We start from the raw sequence: 24,860 nt of genomic DNA, 5'->3' as shown, positions 1-24,860 counted from the left end.
AACGTGGTTGTAAAACTTTGGGCACCAGTGTAAATTCCACTTCAATGTCCCTTCCCTCCCCCTAATCTGTGAAGTTGAACCAATTCTAATAAAACTTTTTTCTAAAATTTGTATTTTAATATTTGCACACCAACTTTTAAGGGAGCAGATTTGCATATTTATCAGGGAGAAGGGGGACATTAGAATGTAAATTATCATGGTACCCAAAGTTTTATAATCATGATATCTCATTTACTAGCTTACAATTAACTTTTGATATTTAATTAAAGTTTGATTGATAATTTAGAACTAGTAGTGTCCAAACTTGCTTACCTATAGTAGAAACTACAAAAAAAAATAACCTTTGTTTATTTTTAATGTACTTCAATTTAAGTTTCATTGTCTCCTCCTTTAAGTTTCCCGGGTTCAGACCCTTGATTGCGCAATATTCTTTTTAAGAAGGAACATTTTACCCAATAACATGAAGACCCTTTATTTAGTTAGCCGTAATAGAGATAATCAAGAAACACACTCTCCAAATCAGCCAAAAGGTTAACATTGCAAGAACAACTCAGTCATGTTATTGGTTAGAAATATACAGATTTTGATGAAGGGCCGGTTATTTTTTAATTTTATTCAAAGGGTATGAAGTTGATAAAGTTTCTAGGGCCATGGCTTTGCCTATTTGATGATATATAAAAAAAAATTATAGGAATTTAGTAAAACGTTTTCACAGGTGTGATAAAAGAATATAATTAAGTTACCTGAGGCATTTACGTCATTCAATTATAAACAGGGACAATTTTATATAAAACTGACAACATACATGTTTTCTTAAATGTAAAAAACTCACCATTAATATAACTTTGGGCTTCACTGAAAATTGTAGAGAAAAGAAAAGGGGATAAAACCTTATAAAACAGAATTATTAGAGATTGAAAGACGTACAAACTGATCAACATGTAAAGTTGCTTTGCTTATATATCCAATATTAAGTTTGTATACTTATAGAGTAGTTACGCTATAGCATAAAGAACCAAAAAAAATTATGGATGGACTAACGAAGAGAGAGTTTAAGCAGGTGTTCAGTGACCATAAAAAAGGGTTAACGTAAATAATAGAAACTCACAAATAATTTAAATATCAATATTTAATTTTTATAACATGGCTAAAAAACAAATTAAATTATATACTGGATCTCTTTCGTAAGGGGTATCTTCCTAAAACAAAGCAGTCTATCTTAATCACCAACTAAGAAAATCACATTCGCCCCATAGCGCTACGGAGTGACGGAAGGACAAACAGACAAAAAGTAATAAAGAGTAACTTTGTTACAAAAAAAAAGAAAAATTTGGTATGAATTACAAATAAATAACGATATACATACATGTATAGATAGTTCTAATATTAGCAAACCAATGTGGATTAGATTAGGTTCAGATCCAATTAAATATGTAATCAGATATTATACTCCCATGCAACACCTTATAACATTACTTGGTTGGGGATCTGTACTAAGTTAGTAGTTCCGAAGCTACTCTGTAAACAACTTTATCTATCTGTTTGTCTGTCTGTCCGTTTGTAACTCTATTGGGAAAATGTGATTTTCTCAATTTTTGACAAAGCCCAAATTGTGTCATAAATGATCCATGTGACGTCATAAAAATGAGGGAAATGAGAGAAGAAGTAGAAAAGAAACCCCGTTAAAAGGAGATGGATTATCCCTCATTTTTATGACGTCACATGGTTCATTTTTTACACAATTTGGGCTATGTTCAATTTTTTGTTGTTGTAAAGATACCACATAATAAAGAGGATCTGGTGTAAAACTTGCTTTGTCCATTAGTCTATCGGTCCTGCTAAAAAAGATATTTGTAATAAAAGTTTTGTGATTTCCAATTATTTATCATATCCTATTCCTAATCTCTCTATCCGTTTTTCTGTTCTCTAGCTTTCTTTTTTAACTTTTAAAATCATGTTCAAATTATACTAATCAGTCCATAAGTCTCTTTGTCCGCAATGCAAAACCTTTTTGCATACTTTTTTACTTATTTTAATTAACAACATGCAGTTAAGTACATTCAGAGAACTGGAGGGAGGCAGCTGTCTTTTGTGGGAAACAGGTCGGTTATTCTTATTTTTGAATTTTATTTTTTTTTTTAGCTAAAAATTATTAATTTGTACTGAATATTATGTTTTAGAATAATCAGTGCGCAAATCCCTAAACTAGTTAAATAAACAGAAATCCACTTTAGCTCAACACGTAGAGCATCCGCTCATTTTCAGGGAGGTGATAGATTCGAATTTTAACTAAGGATGTAAAAAATGGTTGCTACTATTGCTATGTCAGTTGTGTGACATAAATAGTTAGAGTAGGGGGGATTCTTTGGCCCATAAACAGGCGCAACTCATTACCATGAATCATACTTATTAGACAAAGATTAAAGTATTTCTTTTTTTTAAGAGTAAACACCCTAATTTGCATATTATTTAGTATATTCATCAAAATACTTCAAAACAGATAACTTGAGCTTTTAAAGAACCTATTTAAGTACCATAGGTCGAAAAAAGTCCGCTTGTAAACATTTTTGCAGAGTTATAGCCAAATTCATAATCAAATGAATGTACAATGTACATGTTATAAATTAACGGCCTGTAGATGACAATCTGACAATCGCATTTATTAAGAAAATTCGCACTTCCATAGATTCAGATTCCCAACTTATACTGGATTTTTCCCAGTATAATATTACTTACTTACAGTTACATACATGGTTCAACATTAGTATTGTACATCAGAGGCGTGCGCAGGTGGGGTTTATAGGGGGTGGGGGGGGGGGGTTGTCCGACAATTTTATTTTATACAAATACAAAAAAAATTTTATAGCTTTATATCAAAGTTATTGGATGAAAAGTTTGTACGGTGCTTTGTTTGTACCAATCCATCAAGATTTTGTAAAAGTGTCAAAGGTTTTTATGCAGACGATTGAAATAACTTATTTATAAAAATTTGGGTATCATTTATATTTTCCCAATGTCCCCTCCCTCCATGGAGGAGGTATAATACAGTCAGTTAAAACAAAAATCAAGAGAATAAAATTTTGAATGGTTGAAAAAGCTTTCTATCCCTATAAGGAGAAGAGCTACTTTTTAAAAAATATAAATATTTTATTTCTTTGTGTGTGTTAAGTTTTAATATACATTATACATAATATATTATATTCAATATTAAGAATATTTCATCTTTGAAAATACAAAGTTCTCTTTTTAAAATCTTTTTTCGTTAATAAATTACGAATGTTAAGCAGAGATTTTTATAAAAATATTGTTACTTATTTTACTGTATTTTTATAAGTATTGTTTTACCTAATTACTTTAAAAATTTAAGACGTTGGGATTCAGGATTAATCCGAAGTAGGGAATAGTTATTTCTCGTATCGTATTGTAAATGGCTTTCCGCGGATATAGAATGTACAATTATAAGATTAAAACCAGTTTTTTTAGCCCCGTGGTGCATTACTAAAAACTGGTTTTAATCTTATGATTGTACATTTCTATATTTGTAGAAAACTGTATATAATACGATGCTAGACATAGTTTTTTCGTATGGATGAGAACCGGTTCCTATCCACCGGATTCGAATGAATACGAGAAAAACATATTTCCACGGATTTTTACATAGGTAAAAAAACTGGAGGATTGGTCATTTTTGCTACCATGAGGTGTTTGGAATGTCCTGGCTTAAAAACAGTCGTAGCTTCTTATCAAGACTTCTAGATAGTTATAGTGCAATTAAAGAGTTGATTGTGTTTGTTGACCATGTAATCATGCCCTAACAAATACATGATTTTTTTTCATGCTGTCCATTGAGAGATAGAACATTAGAATGTAAATTATACTGACAACTTAGCCTTTTTTATATGCAATCTAAGGCGCATTTATACTTAAAATACGAATTGGTTGGTTAGAAATAGTATTGTTAATACTTTTCAACCAATAATTTTTATCTACAGAAAGGGTAATTTTGGTGAATATCATTAGGAATGTACATCAATCTATAGTTCATAAAACAGTATAAATGTATAAATACAGACAGATACATTCCTAGGACCTTTTCCGTCTGCTAGCAAATTGTTTTCTGCTATTTTGCTGTGTTATTATTCCCGACAATATTGGTTGATTTTCAAAGAACCAATTTTGAGTCGGCAAAAGGTCCTTGGGATGGGGACATACAGTTATTTAACCCCTTCCCCCTCTAGTGTTTTACTTTTTTGTCTATAACCTTATTTCTATAGTTGCTTCACTTCATAAAATATTACATCCTGCTTATTTTATACGAACGTATATTGTAAATATGTATATGTTAGAAAATAAATTAAAGATTAATTATAAGATGACTGTCTAACACCTCTTCTTAGAATCCATTTGCTAGTAAAGAAACAAGTATATACATCATCCAAACCAAGCATATATTGGCACATTTTGTAGTTATAGTGTTGAGTCACTATCTAAAATCTGGGATCTAAAGGGATAAGACAATGGCTAATAAAATTATGTACATCCCCAATGATGATACACAAAATTCTGTAGATTACAATTACACAAAAACACTTAAATTAATTATCAACCAATCAAAATTCACTAAAGTCCCCAAAGTTGTTAGTCCAACTAATAAGGAAACGTTATTATAAACCTTTGGGGATTAGTGTAATAAATAGCCTATTGTCCCCTCTCTCTCTCTCTCTGATCTAAAATAGCGCTATATAAGAGCACTATAGAGAAAGACATACAGACAGACTGAGTGAGTAAAGAGTAGCTTTATAGAACACATTAAGAGTAATTAAGATAAATTAGATCAAAGATTAATTCCTGAAAAAAGGTTTTTCTTATTATTTTTCCTTTTTCTGCGACATTTGTCGTAAAGACATGTATAAACATGCATGAAAAGTATTACTCAAAACTAGATTTAAAGAAAAGAAAGAATAGTTATTTCTCGCATCGTATTATAAACGGCTTTCCGCGGATATAGAATGTATAATTATGAGATTAAAACTAGTTTTTTTTTAGCCCCGAGGTGTCGAAGGCACCGGCTAAAAAAACTAGTTTTAATCTTATAATTGTACATTTTTATATTCGTAGAAAGCTGGATATAATAAGATGGATGAGAAAACTAAATAACTACCCTATGAGTAGGAATACTAAGGGAGAAGACAATGGAATATAAATTGATGTACATTGTACACTCCAGATTACAATAAAAAAAATTGCTTCTATACATTAAGTTTGGACAATAATGGTTTGTGCAACCTAGTTAAGATTTTAAAAAGTCATCAAAGTTTGAATCCAGTTATTTTTCTCTCTGTATAACAAGCCAGAGCAAAATTTTCAGTTCAATTTCCCCTCCCTTCCTGCCTATTACACCATGTAAAAATGACTGACCTGTAATTTTTCTGCAAGTTCGCCATATCTATTAAATTTCTTCTTATCCTCTTCAGAAGCAAATTCCATCTCTCTAATTCTTCTCTCTGACCGCAAGGCTGCTTTGTGCGTCTCATTTGACCTGAACATTTGAATATACGCTACTTTGGGATCCTATTTTGTACACTTGTATTGTGTATAAAGTTACGCTATACTAGAACATACAAAACAATGTTATAAGCTTTTTAAAACGTGCAAAATTTGGTTTTTCATTAAGATATATGTTATATAAGTTTTGTATTGATAACGATAACAGCATTAAAATAAGCAGCATAAAAATTATTTTGTATTATTTACTTAAAACCTGTATAGAAACACATTTTTAATCAACTTCAGCTATAGAGGAAGCTCTTTATAATGCCTATAAAAAAGGGGATAAACTTATAATCTTTTGGCAGAATTATCCAGAACTTAAGAATAATGGACTATTTTTATAGGACATCATTCGGGTTACTCCGGCCAAACGTTTTTAAATTTAAACCCTTTTTAAAAGTAAAGAGCTTTGCTACAAAGATTAACCAAAAACGTGAAGAAAACAAAATGTTTTTTGGTCAACGAGAGCCGTTTTATTTGTTATGTGTTTTGTAAAATTTCTTTTGATTTTAAGAATAAATATCTCTTAAATTAAATTTAATATTACCTCGCTACAAAATATATAATACTATAAAAGGATATTGGCTTATAAGGCTTCTGTTTTTGGCTAAATAAATATATAAAATCCAAGTAAATGATTAATTTATAATTTATTATACTTAAAGACTTATAAAAGTACGTTTATTGTAAGTCATACTGTGATTTATCAACATTTTCTATCATGATATACACCTTTTTCTTTTCTTTAAAAAAATATTGTTTTTCTTACAGCTACGCCACTGTTTTTTTTCACAGACAGCTAAACATTTCTTTAATGTTTAATAACAAATTAAATCCTTTTCCTCCTAAATCACATTTGGTTGGGCATGGAAAAAAACTGTACATACAGCATAATCAAGAATGAGGGATAATAAAATTATAAAATTTTGTAAATGTGAACTAATCTATAGAGGTAAAAAGTATCTGGAGAAAAACAACAAACATACAAACAAAATACCGAAAAACCAGTTAGAGAGACAAACAGAAAGACAGACAGAAATACAGAAAGAAGAGCATACAAAAAGACAGACAAAAAAAATCAGACAGACATCAAAAAAGACAGAACGATAGGCAAAAAGAGAAAGACATACAGATAGACAGGACAAAAGATATAGACATAAAGACAGACAGAATCACAGATAGAAACACAGAATAAAATACAGACAGAAAGACATACAGACAGAACAAAGACGGACAGAAAGACAGACAGAATGACAGACAAAGAGACAAACAGAAAGACAGACAGAATGACAGACAGAGAGAACAAAGACGGACAGAAAGACAGACAGAATGACAGACAGAGAGACAAACAGAAAGACATACAGAATGACAAATTCAAATTCAAATATTTATTGGGACAAAACAACATATACATTTAATATTCAACATTCATAAATGGTAATTACATTGCATTAAGAATTTATTAATAAACTATTTTTATAAACAATGAATACTATAGGTTTAACACAATATAATACAAGTATCCAAGGACTGAAAAACGCCTGAGGGCGGTGTTGACAGCCTTTTAATTTTAGACTTCGATTTAAATGTTTTTTTTAAGCGGTCTTTTTATATAAGTAATATATGTACACTATATACAGCAATATGCAAGGAAGGATGTTTCGGAAAAGTAGGGGGGGGGGGGGGATAGGAAAGTGGAGAAAAAATAGGGTCTCTGTGCGATTATAAAAAATGTATATATTTTAGGCAATCAAAAGGTAAGCTACAGGTTGACTTGTACAATCATAGATTAATGTTAAGGTCACAGGAGGGACACAATAGCCTGTCACAGGCAACTACAATACTGTCTAAAAGCTTTCTTTTCAATTTTTTATAAAATTTAAATCTAGAAGTTGCCTGTTCCACTATAGAGCTATTGTTAATGAAAAACGCATTCCAGGTGGCTGGAAGAGTACAAAGTGGAAGATTGTTAACCAAGTTTAATCTGGCAAATGGGATGCTATAATCTTCAGACAGAGAGACAAACAGAAAGACAGACAGAATGACAGACAGAGAGAACAAAGACGGACAGAAAGAATGACAGACAGAGAGACAAACAGAAAGACAGACAGAATTACAGACAGAGAGACAAACAGAAAGACAGACAGAATGACAGACAGAGAGACAAACAGAAAGACATACTGGAGATGCGATCCTCAATTTTCAAATTCTTTGAACGTACATATAAGACTTTTATAGAAATGCTTTGCATCCACAACTATCTATCTATGCTTGATATAAAGTCAACACTTTATAGAGCAGATTATGAAGATTTGATTGACGTGTGCCCCGCAATTATCCAGTAGCAATCAGGCGCAAGACACAATTACTTTAGCTAGGCCCAAGGCATTATTTGTATCCTTTTATGCATTTATAGGCCTATCTCTACCTATATGACACCATATATGGGTAACGCTAGCCTATTCATGGTAATTTGTATGTGATTTGCTAATAGTATATGTTTATTAAAGACATTATGTTCATTGTTAAAGTAACCATGTAAACAATCAGTACAAATATGTATGCCTACAACCATGCCTGATTTACGTCACATATTAACATACAGACATTTAATTGTACAGACAAACACTAAGATCCTGGTCCAAAGCTAATGTTATAGCATGTACCTCTTAAATTTAGTTAGTTATTTATTGACTCTCCTACCATCAACTTCTCTTTCTGGCTTTAAAAGGTAATGACTTAGTTGTTTGGCATGCATTGTAGTTTAAATTTAGGCCCCTTAGTACTTAGCATGAATTGAGCTTAGGCCTTATGTTAGAATTCTAACACTTAGCACAATTCACTGCTTGGGACTTAGGGCGCATTTCTGTCCTACTCTACTTATAACTTTAACACTTATCCTGTAAATATTTTCATACTTAACTTATGCACTTGTAATATAAATACACTTTATAAAAACATTTTCCTTCCTTAATACTTAATATACTTATATAATTCTGATTGAATATCAAAACCAACCATTTATTCTTAGATTAAAGCAACATAATACTTCGCGTGGGTCTTTTGTTGAGCTTCCACCAGCTCAACCAAATTCGTATTATACTTGTGGGAATAGAGGGTTAAGCATTCTAAACAAACGAACCGACGATGAGAATGTCTATGTGTATTGCAGTAAAAGTAGGTTTTTAGTAGTACTCATAGAAGAGCGGTCTCCATACCTAAATTTGGACAAACGCCCCATTCGCACACACAAGACAGAATGACAGATAGAATTACAGACAGAGAGAACAAAGACGTACAGAAAGACAGACAGAATGACAGACAGAGAGACAGACAGAATGACAGACAGAATTACAGACAGAGAGACAAACAGAAAGACAGACAGAATGACAGAGAGAGAGACAAACAGATAGACAGACAGAATGACAGACAGAATTACAGACAGAGAGACAAACAGAAAGACAGACAGAATGACAGACAGAGAGACAAACAGAAAGACATACAGAATGACAGACAGAGAGACAAACAGAAAGACATACAGAATGACAGAGAGAGAGACAAACAGATAGACAGACAGAATGACAGACAGAGAAAACAAAGACGGACAGAAAGACAGACAGAATGACAGACAGAGAGACAAACAGATAGACAAACAAACATTTAATTATATAATAAAATATCCCTACAACCATAAAAAAAATGATAATATTGCGTGCTGTTAAAAATTATTCTTGCTTAATAGGATTTTATTAACATGGTGGAAATAATAATTATAGGACAATCTTGTTTCAACCTTCACAGCTTTTCAGTAAATTAATTTTTATATAAATATATATATGATAGTTTTGTGCTTTTTAGTTGCCGCATATCTGCCAAATTTTCTTAATTAATTGTGTCTATCAAGTCAGGGTCAGAAGGGGACATTGCCTGATTATTGCACAAGTCCCCAAAGTATTATAATAACGATTTCTCATTCGTTGGCTTATTAACTTTTATTTTTCTATAATTTATTGAATTTTAATTGTTTGATTCAATAAGTTGTCCAAACCACTAATTGATATCTACAAATATGGGAAATTTAGTGGATCATCATTGGGGATGTACATTAATTTATCATCCAATGTCTTATCCCTTTAGATGCCTTGCAAAGATAAAAAGTTATAGAGTAGCTGAAATGTTGAAAACATGTGATCATGGATAGGATTAACTCTAAGAAGCACATGGACGAACATGTAATTATAATTTACATGTGCATCTGTTAAAAGTTTTTATAACAAATTTCAATTATTTAAATGCAGGGGACAATTTTTTCTGGGGTAATTGGTTCGATTCTGTGAAGAGCATCATCCAATTCTGTTTTTACCCTTCAAGTACATGACGTGCAGAGAAAACCCCCATTATTTTAAAAATGAATTATAAATAGGGTTGTTTTTTTCTCTATGCATAAATCCTGCATGGGGTCCTAACCCTGCGGTGCTACTCTATACCCAATATAACCTTACCTCACGTAGCCTATTTTGATAATTTTAGACCAAAATAAACTATGACCCTCCCTTATTTTAACCTTTTTTAAAATATGGGGGGTGGGGTTTAGTTCTCAACTAAGAAATAATGATTAAGCTGTACAATTACATTGTTTCACCGGTTTACCGACCATGGCATTCCTTTTACGTAAGCTCATAATCTCAAGTGTCATAAATTGCAAAATTAGGTAATTTTGTACATCTTTGATATGATGAGATGTTATCTATACTCGTAAAGATATAGAAAGGTAGGACCAGTACCTGACTTGGCAGGATCCAAGTTCAGATTCCAGCATTCTGATTTTCTCCTCCAGTTTAGCAATCATCTTCCTACCATAGCTGGCGGCCACTATTTCTGCATCCTCCAGGCGTGCCTGCACATAACAATTATAGAAAGGACTTATCGGCCGACAAGATCAATGACGAGTCAGCTGCAATTCTTTACACGGCCGCAAATCCGACAAGTAGGTGCTTTCCCTCAAAGGGCCTGTCGAACACTGAAACCCTGTCTCCTTATTTTTGAATAATGAGAATTGTCGTTTTTCTAAGCCTAACTCATGAGGTGGGGGGAGGGGTTATATAGTGGATCTTTTACTTGCGGTGTCCTAACCCCCTTGTGGGACTACTAAGTACTCAGTACCAAGATTTATGTAACAAACAAACGAACGCAAACCTTTTCAAAAAAATTATTTATATTTAATTTAAGTCAATCAAACCCTCTCTAATATCATGGACATTTACATGAAAGACAATTAAGTGAGAAAAAATAGGACAATTAAAATAATCATATAATAGAATTAAATTATTACGTAGTTACGCTACTTTTGTGAAACTCATACCTGTAGTTCATTGCATTGTGCCTCACTAGTCTTGGCTAATCTTACAGTTGTATTAGAGTGCTCCTAAATAAATAGATAGATAAATAGATTGACAGTAGATCTTGGCTAATCTTACAGCTGTAGTAGAGGGCTCCTAAATAAATAAATAGATAGATAGATAGTAGATCATTGTACTGTGCCTCACTAGTCTTGGCTAATCTTACAGCTGTAGTATAGTGCTCCTAAATACATAGATAGATAGACAGTAGATCATTGCACTGTGCCTTACTAGTCTTGGCTATTGCCACAGGTGTAGTAGAGTGTTCCTAATAAATAGATAGATACATAGATATGTAGATAGATAAGTTGACAGAGAGATAGATAGACAAACAGATATTATGATATAGATATAGATGCAGATATTTGAACAATAGATAGTTGGATAGAGATAGGATAATAGATAATTATAAATAGATAGAAAGTTAGATAGATAAATGGGGATCTTAAAATAAATATTAATATTAATACCTGTTCAGTTCTAAGTTCATCTGCCAACCTTGCGGCATCACTCGCCGCTTTCTTATTTATATTATGGATAGACAGATAGATAGATAGACATACAGATAGATAGATAACTGACCTGTTCAGTTCTAAGTTCATCTGCCAACCTTGCGGAGTCCCTCACCGCCTTCTTATAGATTTAGATAGATAGATAGATAACTGACCTGTTCAGTTCTAAGTTCATCTGCCAACCTTGCGGCATTACTCACTGCCTTCTTATATATATTTGGATAGACAGATAGATAATAGACATACAGATAGATAGATAACTGACCTGTTCAGTTCTAAGTTCATCTGCCAACCTTGCGGAGTCCCTCACCGCCTTCTTATAGATTTAGATAGATAGATAGATAACTGACCTGTTCAGTTCTAAGTTCATCTGCCAACCTTGCGGCATTACTCACTGCCTTCTTATATATATTTGGATAGACAGATAGATAATAGACATACAGATAGATAGATAACTGACCTGTTCAGTTCTAAGTTCATCTGCCAACCTTGCGGAGTCCCTCACCGCCTTCTTATAGATTTAGATAGATAGATAGATAGATAACTGACCTGTTCAGTTCTAAGTTCATCTGCCAACCTTGCGGCATTACTCACTGCCTTCTTATATATATTTGGATAGACAGATAGATAATAGACATACAGATAGATAGATATCTGACCTGTTCAGTTCTAAGTTCATCTGCCAACCTTGCGGCATCACTCACCGCTTTCTTATATATATAAACAGATAGATAGATAGACACACAGACAGATAGATAGATAGATAACTGACCTGTTCAGTTCTAAGTTCATTTGCCAACCTTGTGGCATCACTCACTGCCTTCTTATATATATTTGGATAAACAGATAGATAATAGACATACAGATAGATAGATATCTGACCTGTTCAGTTCTAAGTTCATCTGCCAACCTTGCGGCATCACTCACCGCTTTCTTATATATATTAACAGATAGATAGATAGACATACAGATAGATAGATAACTGACCTGTTCAGTTCTAAGTTCATCTGCCAACCTTGCGGCATCACTCACAGCTTTCTTATATATATATAAACAGATAGATAGATAGACATACAGATAGATAGATAACTGACCTGTTCAGTTCTAAGTTCATCTGCCAACCTTGCGGCATCACTGATCGCCTTTTTATAGATAGATAGATAGATAACTGACCTGTTCAGTTCTAAGTTCATCCGCCAACCTTGCGGCATCACTCACGGCCTTCTTACTCTTTTCGTCAGAATTCTTTACACTAGAATATAAAAGAAGAAATTTTATAGGTAAGAAATGAAATGTAATCCGTATTATTATCGACGTATATTAAAATAGTTTCTCATAGAGGTCTTAAGGTATAGGACAATGGACGATAACTTAATAATTTATAGATTAAACATACCAGTTGGAAAGTTTTAAACATTACTAGTTCGGAATCAACCAATCAAATTTCAATAAGAGTGCCCAAAGATTTGTAACAACTAATTAGATAACAAGGTTTTAAAAATTTGGGTTCTATTGTTATATACAGTCCAATGTTCCCTCCCTCCCTGAGTTACATAATTATTTCAGTACAATTATAAATGATATTTCATAATAGAAAAAAAAGCCTTAAAGTAAAAAAAAAGACTTATAAACAAGATAGTCTTTGGTCAGAAATTAAAGTAATCTTTACAACCTATCTATACAACACACTGAGTTTATAAACATACGGTAGCTTCGCTATCAAAAAAAAATGTAGGCAATTGTAGAGGAAAACGTTTGCTCTCATTTTAAGTGAGATCATTTGAAAATAAAAATATACTAATATACTAATCTTTTAAATATTTAGTTAAAAATCTACCCACAATATATTATATAATAGCGCAGCTATTTTATTACTAGGATATATGTACACTAAGGAGAGCTAGATATACGAGAAGGGAGATTTCAATAAAAAACGATGTTAAAAAAATTCCAATAAAATAAACAGTCGTGCAATAGATAATAATAGATACATATTAATACAAATTATTACTTTTTTTATTTCTAGAGAAGGTTTATCGTCCAAGAAATAACCATTTCAAAATTATCTCAAATAAAACGTTAAAACATTTTAAAATAAACGTGACTAGTTGTATGCTTTAGATATGATCTATTATTGACAATCAGAAAAAAACTTCGCTTTAACAAAACTTTTCAATTAAATATAAAATAAAATCTTTGTTTGAAGATACCTTGTTACAAAAAAAAATAATATTTCAAGTGTTAAGATAAAAGAAAAAGAAGGCTTAAGTAAGTTATTAAGTGGGAGTATTCCAAGAACTAGAGTTCATATAAAAATCTTAATATTTACTAAGTATATTTGCGATAACTTTTATTTAATGAAATCTTCCAATTTTTAACATGTACAAAACGGCCTGCTTAATTGCTTCAAGATCCATGTCAGATCTATATAGGAAATAAATGTCTATAAACGAGCTCAAGTTTTCCAAGGAATATTTGTTTAAAACTCATAGTGCTCCAATAATCCATAATAAACTCTCATTGCCCAGAACGATAAGACCCATTATTTTACTTTTTTAAGAATAAATTCCTTTTTTTAATTTCATGTTGCTATTTACCTTATATCAATGTATTTAATTTCTAATTATAAAAAAGAAAATTTAGATTTAAAATATAATAAATTTAAGAAAACTCTTTTTTAAAAGAATTCGATTGTGGCGACACTTTGTGTGTTCAAATATTAAACTAAAATTGTAATCATCATCATTAACCCTTTGGTGATGGTAATGTAAAGAAAAAAATATAATTTAAAAAATCTTTTTAAAATCATTTTGATTATTAAATATTTACTTTCTTTTAGATAGTAATGCCGGGTGAGGAAAATAGATTTATTGAGAAATAGATATGCATATAGAAAACTAGCCAATAGGGAGATAATTATATCGAGCCAACTCTAGTATATTTATATAATCTAAAAGTAATTCAGTTTCGATTAATAAAATGTCATTCCTAGTAGTTTTTTATATTAGTATTTTCACTTTATCTGGTCGTCAGTCATTTACTTCGTAATGCTCTGGGGGAAATGTGATTTTCTCGGCTGTTATTGAAAATAGACAGCTAAAATTTTCATTGAAGCATATAGTCTTTACATTGTTTCGGTTGTCTGACTGTTAGTCATGCTTCATACACATAAACCTGGTTTTTAAAGGTTTCGTGATTTTCTTTGAGTTTTTCAATATTCCCTCTATCTTTTTTTTATTTGTAATAATAACTGAACAACTGCTCTATAACTCACTTTGTCTGTTTGTCCTTCCAATATTTTTATGTGCTTTACTACTTATGGATGTTGTCATCTATGTTTTTTAATTAGTTCACTTCATAATAATAACAAAAGAATATAAACTAATTAGTAAGATATATAAGTTGGAAAGAATTTTAATGTTAAAAGGAGATTTAAAATCTGCATTAAATTATAAGGATTTTTATTATAAAATTCGTTTTTTGTACAATTCTTTATCTAAAAGCGGAAATACAATTTAAGTTAATTAATTGTGACATCCGTGATAGGTGGATTGAAAACTACCTGGGCTCTAATTGGTTGAATAATGTACGACACTTAAGCTTCTCCAATCAGAGCGCAGATTTTTTTAATCCACCAATTACAGATGTCAAAATTAATTAACTTAATTGTATTTCCGCTTTCAGATATAGAATTATACAAAAAACGAATTTTTTTTTTAAATCCTTAAAATTTGATGCAGATTTCAAATCTCCCTCTAACATTTTAATTCTTTCCAACTTATATATTTTACTAATTAGATTTCCTCTGGGGATTTTACCAACAAGCTGCTTAAAAAATATCCTGTACAAACAGGATTTTGAAAAATTATAGTAACAAATCCTGTTCTAATTAGAAATAAACAAGGATGACATAAGTAGCGAAGCACAAAAAAATAATGTTTATGGGAAGAAGATTTATAGTGCATTTGTTTAAATCAAGAATAGATTTATTGGGGGGGAAATTATGGTACATTTCACATGTATTTTATATCTTGTAGCATGACTGAAACGCCAACGTACAAAGTAAATTACATACTTTATGGTCATTAGTATAGGGAATCTTTAAGAAACTTCAGATGTATATCTTGAAAAGCAACCGTGAAAAGCAACCGTCCAAATCACATTTCCCCAATATAGTAAAGAAAAGTGGATTATAGAGTAGTCTCGACATTAAAACACACAAAAAGTAAGAAGTACTTGAAAAATACCGTGTTTTTAAGATTTATTTGGAAGCGAATATAGAACACTTACTTAGAATTTATATAAAAAAAAAATACATTTCTTGGTTTTATTTAATAACTGCTTTACATAAATATTATGTCATTAAAGATGCACTTTCATTATATGGCGTGTAGTAAACATTAACCATTGTTTTTTGACTTCCCACTTTGAAGGGTAATTATGATAAATTGTTACAGGGGGGCACCAAGAATAGATCTTTTCCCATTTTTTTACAATTGTCATATGTTGAAATTTTGGAGAGAAAAAAATGGAAACCTTAATATTACCGAATGACTGAAAAAAAAAAGTGCTTACCTAATGACTAGATCATCAATTTCTTGTTGAAGTCCCCTGACAATCGACTCCATCCTGCGCTTCTCAGCAACCACTGACAAATTAGCCGTGCTCAGCTCACTAGAAAAGATAGATAAAAAAAGTTGGTTAAAACATTTAGACAAAATCAGTGGCTTGTAGAAGTATTTAAATTTAATCAGCTATGCCCCTAGAGGTCTCTAGGAGGAGGAGAGAAAAAGTAAAAAAAAGGAGGGGAGAACCTTATTTCTTGGACGATATCTCTTTAGAGGGTGGTGATACCCTCTCCCAAAATAGTTATTAACCTTCCCAGCTACACTTTACAGGAGAATCATATCGGTTTAGCGGTTAGTGAGATTCTTTGGTAAACACACAAACACGAAGGCATCCTGTAACTTTTATAAAAGCTAGGATTCCCACATAGGATTATGAATATGATATAAAAAACAAAGAAAGAGAGAAAGAAAATCATGACATCTTTTATTAGGGAAAATTAGGATTATGACAAAATAATTAGGTAGTGGTTTTTATATGAAAGGACCTTAGAACTGTTAGTTTCTCCCCTTTTTCATTGACAAAGCCTGCTTTACAGTTAGAACTTAATGAAGAAGAAAATTAGTTGTCTAAAATGCTTTAGGGCGTGTCAATAAGCCAGCAAAGATACTCGAGAATAAAACCAATCTTACAAGACGCCTACCTCACTTTATCGCGGCATTCATTGAGCTCCATCTCTGCGGCACGGCGGGCTCGATCAGCTGTTTCTACTAGAAGACGACTTTCCTCCACCTCGCTAACCAGCGCATTTCCTGAAATTGAAAGAACAGTTGAAGCATTTAGGAAGATTTAAAAAAGATAAATTCATAATGCCAATCCAAAGGTCAAACAAAATCGTAGCCATGTACGATGCTGTGGACAAATTTTGTGTTTAAAATATTATTTACACTGTTTTTGGTCACAATTGTTCCTATATATTCTTTGTTGAACTTTAAGAGGAAATAAATAGAATAAAATTTAGTTCACACAAGTCTGATCACATCATCTTGGGGCTAAACTTTAACAATTGTTGGAAGAGGAGATACAAGTTTTACTAGACTTGTAATATATATATCAAACGTTTTGTTTAGTTCAAAGCGACTTAAATTCATACGTTTAAATTCCTGTAAAATTGAGAGTACATTTTAATAATTTATTCTTCTATTTACTGCGTTATATTTTGCTCTCATAAGTTTTTTTTAAAGCAAAGTTTACTTATATTTATGGTCGGTCAGTCAAAAAACAAACAGCTCAGTCAAAACAAAGGCGCTACTACTCTAATAAAGAATTTCAAAAGTCAATAATAGTTTTTTAAGAGTAAGGAAAGGGTCTTAGGTTTTTTTTAGCTCTTCTTCTCTCTCCCTCACTCTTTGTTTTGGACATAAATGTTCTTGTTTATTTTTGAATCACCAATGATTTGAGTAAGTAATAGTATATAAGAATAGTTGTAGATCTTATTCCCAAGAGATTTCTATTTCACATAGAACAAAACAAAGCAACCCAACATTTTTAAAATTTTCTTCTAGCGCAGCAACTTTATAATACACTGGCTGTTGGTCTGGAAAGCTTGCATGGCCCATAACATGACAACCATCGAATATTTATTGAATTAAGTGATATATTTCTATTTCAACGCAAGCATCAAGCGAACATCTCTTTTCTTTTTACATCTAAACTAAGAAATTGGATAGTCGAATTCCACCCCCCCCCCCTCCCTCCCCCAATCTCTCCTTCAAGTGCCCCTAGAGGCCTCTAGGTTGGTGTAGGAGCTAATATTTTAAATAAATTATAAATACAGTAAAAATCACCAAACATAAAAAGTTTAAAAATATGAAGCTTTAAAAAACGTTGTTGATAAAAATAACTTTTTTACAAATGAGAAAATTAAATTTATGGAAAAAGGTTAAAGAAATAAATAAAATATAAATAAGTTATTATTTTCTTCTAAATAATCTTTGCAAAAAGATGTCTAAAATATGAAGTGTATTAAATATTAAAAAGTTTGTACAATGACGTATTATTTTTACATTATACTTCTTGACATTTATCCGGCTTAGCTAATAGGTTTTTATATTGAAAACATAAACGATTTGTTCCATGAGTTGCGAAGGAGTTTAATTAAACAGGTAAATATTTTTGTAGGGCATCAACAAGGCCAAATAATGTTATTATTTAAAGTAAAAAAGTTTTTTTGTTTACAGCTTAAGATTTCTATAGAACCGATTAGGTTTTTAATTTTAGGTAATCTTTGAAAAGTTCCTGTGATGGTTTTAGGCTGCCGAATTCTGAACCTCTAGACGCTACGGGCGTAACCGCTAGTATGGATAAAAAGAATAAAAATTGCAAATCATGCTTAAAATATACAAAAATTAATTTTTGTTTTTAAAGGTTTTGTCTACAAATCATTGAAAATCATTCATGATGCGAAACTAATATGTAGAACCATGAAAAGATCAAAACTTGAAGAGTGGCTTTGCTAGCTAAACAGCGCAAGGATGACTACATGAATAATTAGCGAAGCTTAAGAAATATCTACTTACTTAGTGCCTTGAGAATCTAGAATGGAGAGGGACGTAAAATAATATAAAACCATTATGGGGACAACTGAGTGAAGATAAAAAGGAGAACTTTTGTCCGTTTCAAAATATTTCGTTCGCAGCTCTCAAAAAACCTCAAAGTTGGACGATTCTCAAAATTTCTATGGCTAAGAACGAGTATTTTGAAACGGATAAAAGTTCCTGTTTCTACTTCTCCTTTCCTCTTACTGTATAAACTGCCCGACCAATAAATGCGAGGGGATATTGCAACCTAAATTGGCAACAATTCTGTCATAATATCCACGTATGTTTTACATCCATTATCCTACCTCTTCTCTCTGCTATGCCAGCCTTCTCTTCGTTTTCTTGTCTAACTCTCGTCTCCTCCTAATATATAAACAATTTTAGTGGTGAAGGGATAAGACAATGGACGATTGATTTACATCATCAATGACTACCCCTTCTGTGGATAAAAATAACTGCTAGTCTTAACCCACCATCAAGATTTAAATTAAAGATATCCTAAGTTAAGTCATTGAATGAATGAACTTGTTTGTTTATTAAACCTTTTTTACTTATTTTCCAACATAACGGATAGCGAACGCATCAATAAATACAAAGAAGCGCAAAAAAATCATTAATGGACTGAATGAAGGGCAGATTTTCAGTGGTCATATGTAAAAAAAAAGAGAGGAGGGAAAAGAAACAGAAGGATGAGATTGGAAAGAAAATCACAAATCCTTGACATATCATTTTGTAATAGTTGAAAATATAATCAATGTTCTTTGGTAAGGGGAGTCTTCACTAAAAAGCATCAGTTTATCTTAAAGGGTGGGCAAAAATGTGAATCCTTTTTTAAACACTAATTGCGCGACTTATGTTAATAGAAGAAAAATAACACGCATACCGTAAGAAACGCTCTTTGCTTTTTGGAAATATAAATATCATCTTTATCTGTTTGAATAGCAGCCGAGAAATGATAGCGTTACGGACTGACTGACGATTGGAAGTACAGACAAAGTGAATTGTAGAGTAGCTTCACTACCCAAAAATTACCTGAATAATACTTTCTACTTCAGCCAGGTTTCCAGCATACCTGAATATATTTGGTTTATTTATTTGATTTTTAACTAGCGGATACGACAGGTCTTTAAGGCCAATCGAGTATAGGGGAAAGGAATTTTAAAATTAGTTATAAAAAGAAAGTAAAAAGTAAAAAAATAACACTTTTATAAAATACAATAAGTCCAATAAATATCTGCAAAAAAACATTCTGAATAAAATATTCTGGATTTTTGTATAATCAAAAAATCCTAGAAGCTTAAGCTTAAGCCCCTAAAAAATAACATACGCCAGCAATAAATTTTAAAATCTTGTGGCATATTCATTAATTTTAAAGATTATTCTAATTGTTAACTTGTTGTTGCTGCATTAATTATGGACATGACCTCTAGTGGGCTTGGTGTCTACACATCTCCACGCACCTTGAAACATACTTCGCTTATTATAATTTCGGTGTCTTTTCCCCATTAGACAACTAACCCTTTGATTGCACGACCTTTTTCTGGCAGTACTAAATGTTCATAGTAATGAGTTGTGCCTGTTTATGTGCCTGACATAGCAGCAGTAGGTACCATTTTCAACGTCTCTAGTATGACGTAGTGTGAACTAGACTCGAACCTGACAGCAAGCCGACATCTTACCAGTTACTCTAATTCCGCGGGGTTTTAATCATGGACTTGCTAGTGCTGGTTATAAAATATTGTGAATGTTGAAAGTATTGGTTAAAGATGAGAAGAACAGAGAAAGAGAATGAGATCAGATGTTATGGCATACCCGCAAAAGAACCTTTTTTTAACAGCGCAGCTACTTTTTATCTGGGATACGATGATGTTCTGTCAAAGAGTTCGAAACATAACATACATAACATTCTAAAAAAAACCAAACTCCCTCAATGACACAAATATGTTATACGAATTTACATGTATTTATATTTAAAGCTTTCAGGGAACTAAAGGGTATGGAAATAGCTGATAAATTGAGGTACATCCCATTCCCAAATGATGATACACAAAATTAACCCATCAGTAGATTAAACTTAGTGGTTTGGACACTCAACTTAATGAACCAACCAATCAAAATTCAATAAAAATCGCCAAGGTTATTAAACCAACGAATATGAAAATGAAAATTTAAAGCTTTGTGGACTAGTGTAATATACAGCCCAATGTTTCTTCCTCCGTGCAATGGTTTAGTGTTTCTTATAATATTATATTTTAGTTTCTCTTTTGATTGCTTTGGTATTGTTTTTAAAAGCGAGGCTTTTTTATAATTAGGGTCGGTCCGTACGTCCGTCCGAGATAGTTAGCTTTTTTTCGTTAATTTAGGCATGTTAGAATTGTCCTATCGATTTCAAACTTTGCATTGTGATTCCTGTAGTAGTTAGGTACGATTTTAAAAGCGTAGCAACTCTATAATCGTTACCAGAATGTCCGTACGTTCATTCTAAACATGTTGATTTTTTTACTTTTTGATAAAAATTTTTAAGTGATTTTTTGATTACTGATTTCTATTACAATAAGGTACAATATTTTGAGCGAAGCATCTCTATAATCAAGTATTAAAAATGTCAGTATGTCCTTAAACAGAATTCTGTATTTAAGAAGATTTGCAACAAATTTACGTATAATTTTGTCAAACCTTATATTTTCATATTTTGTATATTCAGTTCTGACACTCAACAAAAGTTAATGTTCGTCTATCATATCGTTTCAGAGCTTCGCTTTAATGGACGTTGTCATCCTTGTTAATCTGTATTATTGTAAGATGTTTATTTCTGCTAATCAGAAAAGTGTGCAGCTTTCAATAAACATATTAGATAACGTGTTGGAAATTTAGGTGTGCGAATCTTACAGATAAATACGCAATTAATAAATTTTGCGAACCATTCATAAATGGTATATGTAACGATACATTGTTATTCCACATGGAAGCAACCCTTTATCACCTTTTTAGGGGCCTAATCCTTGCAGGGTATAACCTAATCTAATCATAATAAACCTAAATTAACCTAGTCTAGTTGTTAAAACTATATAGAAATAGACAACTCTAAAAAGAAAATTGACTTTTTTATTTAAATTTAAAATTTTTATTAAAAATGTGTTTATTTTCATGATTATAACATAGAAATAATGAACGAACTGCTAAATCCGGATAATATTCAAAAAACAACTAAAATATCGTCAAGCTAAATACTAGCTTTTAGTATCATTTAATAAATTTTTGAAATTAAAATAATATTATGTTTGACTCATATTGAACTCTATATTTGTCAATGTTTGAATATCCGTCTGAGTTATTGACTTCGCTTATATGGATGTTGTCATCCTTGTTTTTTTTGTGTTTTTACGGGAACATTATGTTGGATAGCGAAGTATAAATATTTAATCATTTGAAAGCTAACCCGGAATTTTAGATGTACAAGAATTACAATTTATACATCAAGAAAATGTATTTCTAGTATTGTTTTATAGACAACTAGCGGCTGCGCTTCTATCATCTAGGAGCTCTGTATTTGAGGGAGTAAGGAAACTAGGAAAATAGCCTAAAACTAAATTAATATAAAAATCAAATCTTAAGCTACAGACATAGAAAACCGTAGTACTTTATGAAATAGGTTTGACCTGGCCTCGTAAATGAAAATTGAATATATAATTTTTATTTTTGGGGACAACAAAAAAAGATTGTGTCGGTTCTTTCACTGAAACCTATTTCTTTCCAAGCAATACCACCCCCATCCCCCCCCCAACCCTGCTTTTAAACATAATATTAGGAATTATGGAGGCCTAAACCCCGGTGTACATTTTCCCTAAGGGGTACTATACATGTGGGACTCTTCTAACCTTTTTTTGACCTAACATAAGCAAAAGATACGTTTTTATTCAAACAGACAAGGATGGCAGCATCCATAAGCAGTGAAGAACAACAAAATATGGATGGGAATGCGGACAAGGAGATTTAGAGATCAATTGTTAAAATACATTAGAATAGAAATAAATTGGACAAAATAGTAACGAAACCTTTCTTTCATAGTTCATATTTTTAATGTTTATATTTTGTAGCATGACTGACAGACCGACGGACAAGGTATATTACATTAAGAACAGCTGAGAAAATCACATTTCCGCCATAGCTTTACGGAATGACTGACTGACGGACGGACGGACAAAATGTGTTTTAAAAAATACCGAAAATATCACTTTTTTATCGTTATGTAAAACAGGAAAGTGATGGGTTTTTTTAGGGAATATGAACTCTCCCAAGAAAAAAAAAACCTTCAATACATCCCTTATTTTCTAAAAACAAATGCCAGATTGGGATGGGAAACCCCACTTCCTCATTAACAATCGAAGCCCCTAGTTGACAGTGGCGAAGTGTAGTATGTCTAAAAATAGACTAAAAACATTAAATCTTACTTTATATAAACTAAACATAATCTAATAATATGTCAGAAGTAGACACACAGAAAATGAGGCAAATGAAAAAAAAACATTTATTTTTCTGTTTATAGAAGATAAAAGAAATAATGTTTTACTTCAGGGATCTAAAGGGATAAGATAATGTCCGATAAATTGATGTGCATTCTGTAGATTACAAATGGTGGTTGCAACGTTAGGACACTCAACTTAATGAACTAACAAATAAAAATTCAATAACACCAAAGTTTTAAGTCAACGAATAAGAATATATGGGAATAGTCCCTTTCGAACCATCGCCCCATAAGGGGCGATGCGTCGTATTTTTAAAACTGCTTTTATAGGTTATTTTAGGTTAGGTTAGGTTATATTGGGTTAGGTGATTGCCCCACAGGGTTAGGTAATTGGCCCCACAGGGGCTAGAAAAAGGAGAAAAGCTACTGTGAAAAATACGAAGAATCGCCTCATAAGGTGCGATGTTACGAAAGGGACTATACCCGAATATATTATTACAAAACTTTGGGGACTGGTGTTATAAACAGCTCAATGTCCCCTCCCACCCTGGTTTTACTTACTAACTATAAGCTGAGCCCCTAGCTCGTTTAGGTTTCTTCAAATGAGTTTGGATAAACTTAGCTCTCAAAAATATAGTTGTAGTTGTAAAAATAACAAGTTATGATACCTAATATTTTTAGATGTGAAGAAAATAAATATAAAGAAGTTTAACAGCCTTTAATTTTAGTATATAGGAAGTATTAATTTAATACCCATTTCTAAAATTTATCAAAATAAACTCTAATCTATTTCTGCTCTGTACACTTCAAACTAAATCCATTTATATATTTTATAGCCATACTTATTATCAATTATTTTTAATAAATTGTCAGTACTGATTTTTATATCCTTATTAAATCTTTATTTTGTATCTTATTTGTTACTATGTCAAAAATGGATATTATGACAGGGAATTTTTTGTCAATTTTGATTGCTAGTATAGTCCTTAAATGTTGGTCAATACGTTTCTTAAAAGTCATAAAAGGTGTGGGGGTATTGTTATATTAGCCAGTGGAAGAAACATTTTATTATGGTACGCGAAAATCTCTATTAATATACACGTATTTTATATCCATTATTCCAAATAAAGATGTTATATAGATAGCAGTTAGAAAAATCTTAAAGGACAGACATAAATACAGATACAATTAAGTACGTTCATTATAAATTAGTCACAAATCTCATAATCTACCTATTGACTTATTAGATCATAAGTAAATTTTGGATACAATCTTTTTTATTCAGATATAACAAAAGAAACAATTGTTTATACAATAATAATTGTTTTTTTTTCCTATTGATTAAATCACAGCAATTCTACAATTTGGTCCTCGATTAATTGATTTTCAGCTTTTTTAGTCTAATATTAGTCTTATGTCTTGTATCAGTCCAATATTTGTCTAGAACTAATGATAAATTTGTTTTGTTTTATTCTAGTATATGTCAAGTTTTTGTCTAGTTTTTGTCCAGTATTTTTCAAGAAATTGTCCAATATTAATTGAATTCATCTTATATATGTCTTGTACCAGTTTAATATTTCTCTAGAATTTATGTTTTGTTTTTTTCTAGTATTTGTCATGTTTTTCTAGATTTTGTCCAGTATTGGTCTAGTGTTTTTCAACATTCATTGAATTCATCTTATATATATCTGTCTTGTTTTATAATACTAACCTAGATTTTGTCCAGTATTTGTCTAGTGTTTTTCAAGTATTTGTCTAGATTTGGTCA

The 24,860-nt window shown here is 31.5% G+C and overlaps 1 protein-coding gene across 4 annotated transcripts in view; it reads right to left on the bottom strand.

The window, feature by feature from the left end:
• LOC145329846 (myosin-3-like) overlaps positions 1-24,860 on the bottom strand; it is a 50,873-nt gene that overhangs the window by 5,630 nt on the left and 20,383 nt on the right. The window contains exons 13-21 of one of the 4 annotated variants that reach the window (XM_080174280.1): positions 19,660-19,699; positions 18,933-18,990; positions 16,731-16,839; positions 16,037-16,135; positions 12,663-12,713; positions 12,449-12,476; positions 10,913-10,975; positions 10,335-10,447; positions 5,419-5,539 (exon numbers count right to left, since the gene is read on the bottom strand). In XM_080174280.1, coding sequence (XP_080030406.1) covers positions 5,419-5,539; positions 10,335-10,447; positions 10,913-10,975; positions 12,449-12,476; positions 12,663-12,713; positions 16,037-16,135; positions 16,731-16,839; positions 18,933-18,990; positions 19,660-19,699 — 682 coding nt within the window. Of the gene's footprint in view, positions 1-5,418; positions 5,540-10,334; positions 10,448-10,912; positions 10,976-11,419; positions 11,448-12,120; positions 12,149-12,448; positions 12,477-12,634; positions 12,714-16,036; positions 16,136-16,730; positions 16,840-18,932; positions 18,991-19,659; positions 19,700-24,860 lie in introns of all 4 variants that reach the window. The other 3 variants (XM_080174281.1, XM_080174279.1, XM_080174278.1) reach the window with 3 other exon arrangements.

The sequence above is a fragment of the Acartia tonsa genome, chromosome 10 (genome assembly GCF_053477335.1).
Source record: "Acartia tonsa isolate MP-2025a chromosome 10, ASM5347733v1, whole genome shotgun sequence".
Taxonomy (NCBI): domain Eukaryota; kingdom Metazoa; phylum Arthropoda; class Copepoda; order Calanoida; family Acartiidae; genus Acartia; species Acartia tonsa.
This window is presented reverse-complemented; position numbering and strand designations above follow the sequence as displayed.